The sequence below is a fragment of the Neovison vison genome, chromosome 9 (assembly GCF_020171115.1).
Source record: "Neovison vison isolate M4711 chromosome 9, ASM_NN_V1, whole genome shotgun sequence".
NCBI lineage: Eukaryota > Metazoa > Chordata > Mammalia > Carnivora > Mustelidae > Neogale > Neogale vison.
Window position 1 is genome coordinate 86,306,241 of NC_058099.1, and position 7,266 is coordinate 86,313,506.

At 39.7% G+C, this 7,266-nt stretch overlaps 1 protein-coding gene across 1 annotated transcript in view; it reads left to right on the top strand.

Moving 5' to 3' along the window:
- The window catches only part of CARNMT1 (carnosine N-methyltransferase 1), a 41,105-nt gene extending 34,043 nt beyond the window's left edge, over positions 1-7,062 (top strand). Inside the window, exons 7-8 of the mRNA XM_044265877.1 lie at positions 3,627-3,730; positions 4,404-7,062. Of these exons, the coding sequence (XP_044121812.1) occupies positions 3,627-3,730; positions 4,404-4,505 (206 nt within the window). The 3' untranslated portion in view covers positions 4,506-7,062. The remainder of the gene's footprint in view (positions 1-3,626; positions 3,731-4,403) is intronic.
- The last annotated feature ends 204 nt before the right edge of the window (positions 7,063-7,266 follow it).

The following is a 7,266-nucleotide window of genomic DNA, read 5'->3' on the forward strand; positions in this document are numbered from 1 at the left end:
TAGTAAAACACTCAAACTCTGACACGTCTGATTACCAAATGTAAGTGTTCCCGCCACAAGAGTTCTCGGTGACACCAGCTGGGTGCCCCCCACTTTAACTCCTGATACAGTCTGCCTGGAGATAGTGTGAGATACCACAGGGGAAGGGGTCAGTCGCACAGGACCCTCTCCCCCATTTCCCACAACTTCAGCTGCTAGTCCCAAACTGTCACTTGTGCTTCCGACCAACTGTAGATCTATGGGCTGCAGATTGGAGGTTCCAGTGAGCCCCTCTTTAGGTGTGATTGCTAGAGTGGCTCACGGAACTTAGCGAAACACGTAGGTTGACCATTTTATTAAAGGATGTGAAGGATCCAGAGGAACATCCAGATGGAAGAGGAGCGTAGGGCAGAGTATCTGGGAAGGGGTGTGGGGCTTCTATGCTCTGTCCCGGGGTTGCCACTCTCCCAGCACCTGCAAATGTTCATCCCCGCAGCTCTCTGGACTCTGTGCTCTTGGGATTTAATGGAGGCTTGATCAGCCATTCCATTTTTAAGGCCTTCTCCCTTCTCAAGACATTAGTGGGGCAGGGCTGAAAATCCAACCTTCTAATCATGGGTTGGTGTTTTGGGTGACCAGCCCTCACTGAGAGTTGTCTCATCAGAACCAAAGATGCTTCTGTCACCCACAGATTATGAGTTTCGGGAGCTCTGTGTCAGGGACCAGAGTTACAGGCCCAATATTTGAACAAAAGATGCTCCTAGTGTTCTTATCACTTAGGAAATTACAAGGGTTTCGGGAGATTTTTGCCAGAAACCAGTGTGTATATTTTCTGTCATCTTGCAAGTACCAAAGCATCATAAAGCTGAATGTTTTTTGAAACATGAGAGGTTTCCTATAAAAGGTAGATAACTGACACATTATCTCCTTTACACATTGAGACCTTGTTGCAGTGGTTGTAAAAACAGAAAAAGGGTCTAAAACAATGACAGAGAATGGCAAGAAGGTCATCAGGAGACAACAAAATGTAACCTTTTTTCAGATGGGGTAGCTGGATAAGTTTTGCAAAACACCGAATGTGAACCAGTTGACCTGTAGTAACCCTGAAAAATGACCGGCTATATGGAGAATCTGGAATAATCCTGGAATATGAGTGACTATATGGGGAAAAAGACAAGTTGAAGATCTACATATGGGGGCCTGTGGACCCCTATCACTAGGGAACCAAGTTCCAGTCCATGCTGAGGCAAAGACCAGAAGTTTAATTCACTGGAAAAAATGAATGGGAAAGAATAAAATTTATGAAGGCATGACCTAGTAGAGAGTAAGGATGAGATGTAGGACATAAAAGAAGGATGTTGGTTAAGTCAGCTTTGGAAAATGAGCAGGCAATAACCACCCTCCCCCTGCCCCCGCCCCAACCTGCCCCCGCAACAGCTCCTTGCCCAGCCTGTACCATTTTTTGCTGAGGTTTGAGTGCCCGCTCTTTTGTTTTGAACAATTGCAAGCCATGTTTCTTTACGTAGGCATTTCAAGATGGCTATTACAAGCTTTCTTCTAGTTAATGTGTACTGTATATTTTTCTGTATTTTAAACCCTTTCACTTTGTTTTAGATGTATCTTAGGAACAGCATAGTTACATTTTGTTATCCAATCTAACAGTCTCTGTCTCTTAACTGGAATTTTTAGAACCTTAGGGATATAAATGGTTTAAGTTAACTTGTCCCAGATTTGGCATGTAGGGCCCCCTTCCCCTGTGTCCATTTGACATCGCCTCCTTTCTGGCATCACCACTGTTCCAGGCTCTTCTTGTATTCTCTCTTCCGGGCCCTGAGAGTAGCCACCCCACCCTCCTACAAAGGATCCCTGGTTCTTTTTAATAGAGAACAGTACGTAGAAACATTAGGTTGATTGTACTTGTAGAAGGCTGAAATACGCACAAAAATGTTTGTCGAAGTACCATCTGTAATAGACTGTAAAAAATACTCAACTATAACGGTTCTCTTTGGGTGGTAAAATTAGAGGTGCTAACTGTACATTCACTGCTCTGCTGGGCATTGTGGTGGACTCACAAGAAACTGAAGACGTGTGCCTTTACTCATGTAACTTGTAATCTAGTTAAAAAGTGTGGATTACATGAAAAATAATCAGTGAGCAAAGCCATACTCCATTACATGAATTTTAAAGTAGGCTATATTAAGAGAGTGAGCAGTAGAGCTGGAAACTTAGATGGATTATATTAAAACTTGCTTTCAGCAAGGTTTGGGAGCATGGCTAAAGCTTGCATTGGGGAATTGGAGCTCTCTAGGTGGAACACAACGTGAAGAGAGGTACAACATGACCTGAGTATGTAAAAAATCCCTGGGGTGTTTAGGTCTAAGAAGACAGTAATGCTGGAGGCTCTTAAAATAATGGAGCAGGAACATAACACACTTTAGAGCCGGACGGACTGCTCTGAGGCTCTTCGTGTTTATAATAGGGCTTCAAAGGCATCGGGATGGTCTAGGACACAGCAGTGCTCAGTAAATGGTAGCTGCTGTCATTTTTGCTAGTCCTAATAAAACTAACAGGAAGTTAAGCTTGACAGAATAGTTTGATGGTGAACCATTGTTTTCTTCTGAAAAGAGTACTAACGTATATATTCATAGTCATTTTTCCTAGTGGTTTATGTAGGGTAAGAAAAGAGGAGAGGAAGAAAAACGTTTTAACACTTAGTAAGTATGTTCCACAGAGTGATGAGCCTCTTAGGAGGAGAAGCTGTCTTGTTACTCTTAAATCCTGTGATTAGCACATTGTATGAGGGGAAGGGGACGTGAGATGGGCACTGGACTTATAGTTATGCCAATGAAAGGAAAAGAGAAGATTGTTTAGGTTAGTCCTAAAGTAACTATTGAATGATAGTGTGGCCTGGACGAGGCTGACGACGGACTGGGCAGAACGTGAGAGATTGAAAGCCTGGAGACTCTGGTTGGAGTCAGGTCATAGTTCTTGGATACATGGAATGAGAAAATAGTAAAGGGGGAATGTCATTTTAAAAAGCTGTGGTTGCTGTCACTGACTGAACGCCTTCTCTGTGCCAAGTGTACTGGGTGTTGCGGAGCTGGGGACGGGTCCACAGGCCCACGATCAGTGAGTGTTAGAGCTGAGATGGGAGTTGTGCACTTAAAGAGCCAGATCTGGTGTCACATCTTCCTTCCAGGAAACCTTGCCTGTAACTTCCCACCATGTGCACGCACTCTCTTAGACCTCGGCTGGCTTGAGGACCCTTCTGTTTTCACATGATACGCAGTCTGCAGTTGCAGTTGTGCATTTACTAAGGAATTACAATTACAGTATACTTTCGGGATGTAGGGACTCTGATCCAGGTGCTCCCTCCGTGACCTCGGAGTTACAGGTGTAAGGCTCCTATGTGGAGAGTCACAGTGCAGCCCTGGTGTGCCACAGGGACTCCCTCCGCACTGGTGTGGGCCCAGCACTCGAATGGGCCAAAGTTTCAGGGGTCTGGACACATGCCCTTGGCAGATGTAAAGGTTCTGTTCTCCTTTTTGTTCGTTTCACCCATCTTATAATTCACTTTGGAGTTCTACCACAGCAACTAGTGCCTGACCATATTTAAGTAATTCATTCATAATATCTTTAAACCATAGGTCCCCTACTTTACCACTTTGAAAATTTGGCAAATGAACTTTCCATAGAATTGAGCTATGAAGATATAAAAAATGTCGTTCTGCAGTATGGATTCCAGGTGGAGGTAAGGATAGAACGACGTTTCACTTCCAGCGCTCCTAGGAATGGGAATATCATGACATTTCCTGACTTGACTTCTTAATTGTTCTCTCATCCACAAAGTGAAAATAGTAGTTGGCTTTTAGAATTATTAGGCTTTGGCGTAGTGTGTAGGTAAATGGAAAACTAATCCCTGATGTCATCAGTCAGCTCTCAGTACATGGCAGCTTCCCGTTTTCAACTGTGTCGGCCCTGGTAGCCGGGCAGATGCCAAACCCAGGAGCGTCTGGAGGAGCAGACGGAGTGGGGCGGGCAGTGACAGCGTTCACTGTGTGTACTTCTGTAGTGTTCGGTCTTTTTGATCATGTGATGAGAAGGTTTTATGACACTTTGATTTGTGTTTTAGTTGTATGTTTATTTAAAAGCATTTCATTCATTAAAAAAAATAAACAACAGATTTGTTCTTAAAAATGAAGAGAAGCAATGTAACAGAGTCATGGAGAGCTCCAGCTCTTACTACTGCTGTGACCGTGAGCAATCTGTTCTTTGTAAAGTGCGATTGCTAATAATGCCAATCTTAAGGGGGTATGTGTATGTGAGAAGTCAATAGAGTACGTTTGCAGTGGAACCTGTCACAAGTACTGTTTGTATTATCCTCATGGTCATCGCCATCATTACGGTTATTGTTTGCATTCCAGGTGGAAAAAGAATCTGTCTTGTCAACGTATACTGTGAATGATCTCTCCATGATGAAATACTACTATGAATGTGTCTTGTTTGTGGTCCGTAAACCACAGTAACGTTCTCAAGTGGTATCAGCAGGAAAAGAGTTTGATAAGAGCAAATCCTGAAATAAACAACTCAAAATCAACTCTCCCAATGACAGGACACAACCTCAAATCAGTGGTGCCTTCTTATTCCTAACAAAATTTAGAAATAGCGTCTATTTTCTTAATACGTCTATCGCTTTTTCAGAAATATACTATGCCATGCATATTTGTACTACAGAAGTAAAAATGGAGGAAATGTCTTCAAGTATACATTTTCCCTGAAGCCCAGAATTGTCTTTCAGTAGAGAAAACTTTATCTCCAGTGGTCTTCATGAAGCTGTCTGTTGCAAGTCTGCCATATTAATGACTACTAGTATCGAAGTCCCCCCAAATCTTTGTTTTGTGTGCATTGCACATATTATTTTTAGAAGAGTCTGAGGATCCTCTGTCACATTCAGCATCTGGAATTGGGACTTCCGTTTGCTTTGGACCTAAGCAATCCATTCATAAAATGTGTGTGTGTCCTTTTAATCACTCAAATTATTTTTTTTCTAGCTCAGCTGAATTTAGAGAAGCATCAACCATTTCATTTTTATGAAATGCTGAATTTAATAAGATCACAGGCCAGTAAAATGCATTTAAGCATTCAAGTAACTGAGAGTCTTTGGGGCATACTAACCTGAACATTATTTGAAAGCATACTCATCATGAATCACTCTGAAATGTATGAGATCTGAACACTCTTTCGTGAGGCACAAAAGCCTTTATTCAAGGTACTGCTCAGAAAATGGGGAAATAATAAAATCTCCCATTTGAAATGTATGATTTTAAACTAGAAGTGAATACAGTTTGTCAGTGAATGTTTACAATAATGTCTTTTTTTTAAATTACCTGGATCACAAAAGCAAGCACTTTTTTTTTTTTTTTCCAATAAACTGTCATGATGGTATTACCGTGGGGAAATTCTGAATATGAAATTCAGGGATAACTTACTGCCCGTGGTCTGTATCTTCAATATTGTAAGCAGCAGCCATTCATGTAATTTTAGATTAACACCAATTTTGTTCCCTGATAGCTGGAGTTGAAACAGTATATGCTGCTTTAAATTTCTACCTCTAGCAGATCTTTTCTATTGGAGGGAGTTTTCCTTTATATATATTTTTATGTTTATTATTTTGTTTCTAGTAGCTTGGAAAGCAGAGATGACTGATGTTGTAACCTTTTCTTGGGAAAAGGAAGTACTCTTGTTGGATATTTTCACAGGTGATTATGATGGCATTATATGACCTCTGTGGCAATTTGAATTAGATAGACTTAATCTCAATAATGTGCTGTAGGATTAATGTCATGTTCTAATAGGAAAACTTACTCGTGAATCTTTAGGCCTTTTTTGTTAGGTTGGGAGAGTCCACGCAATTTGGCATCTTATTAGTAGGAGCTTTTCCGTGGACAGTGAGGGAGTTCTTGTGGCCTTTGCTCCTGTTATGCAGTAAAGGGCTCTGTGAAGTTTATTTGACTTGCTAAATTCTGGAGGCCTTAGCCTCTTGAGTTTAAAAAAAAAAACAACCCCAAAACTATTTCTTTTTTGTGTCTCCCTCTACCCCCAATACTTGGCAGACGTTCAGTTATTAGAATTTTCATTAACTACCATGTGAATGAATTTTCAATTAATTGGTAGGGGGTAAAAATCCAAATTTGTTTTTGTTTGTTTCAGGGAAAAAAAAAAAGTTTAAAAGGATCCTAAGTATTTAAAAAATCCACTGAAAGGAAAGGAATACAGGCTGTTTTTGAGTAATATAGAAAAGCTTTTTATTCACTGACTGGTATTCACTTTTTTACTTGTATCAGAACAAATGATCTTTATTTTCTCATAGAGGCAAAAATATATTGGTAGCAAGGACTCGGCTTTATTACTTAAAATTTTGGCTATCAGGTTTTACTCTTTAATAATATTACTTACATTTCTAAATTACAGCTTAGCTTTTCGTTGATTCTGAAATCAGTTATTTCATTTGTTTTTAACTTCTCCTATCATGACTACTGGTTTTCAAATATTCTACATAAATCCTCATCACTTTTTTTCTCATTGCTTTTGTAGTTAATATATTCAAAACTTGAAAATTGTGGTATCAGTCAATAATAGAAATGTCACTGGAGGATTTAATTTTCTATTTCTTATGTGTAGTCCTAGCTACTAAAGTATGTAAGCCTTAAAATTTTTTGTTCTAATTCCTTATATTAGCTTGATACACAAATGTTTTCATTTTCATAAAGCAGGAGGAGATAGGTCATTGTGCTTGCTTCCCCCCCTTTTTTCCATATTCTGAAGCGGTGCAGGTTAGGGTATTTTAATCAAGTGAGCAAGATGGGAAATGTAAAATATAAAGAGAAGCTGTATAAATCACAGTATAAAATTATGAAGTTTGGGAACTGTAAAATGTACTGTATTTATATGTAATTCTCATTCTAAAAGTTGCCACAAAGGCTGAATTGGAAGCTTCATGTCTGCATGAAATTTCCTATATTTTTAATGTGTATGATGGACTTAATTTTTCTTGAATATTAAAGTCTGCCAATTGCTACGAAACAGTATTTGCTTGGTTGTTTCCATGTAAGTCAGTAGTAACTGTAGATGTGGGAATTTGAATTCTTAATCCTTAGATGAGCTTATTCTTATATGCTTCTAGAAAGTCAATAATAAGAGTACTTGGTCTTTGAGTATGTTAGGCCTTAATACTATTTAATCTTGGTCTTTGGTTTTGTTAAATAACAGAAAATAACTCTAAAGGAC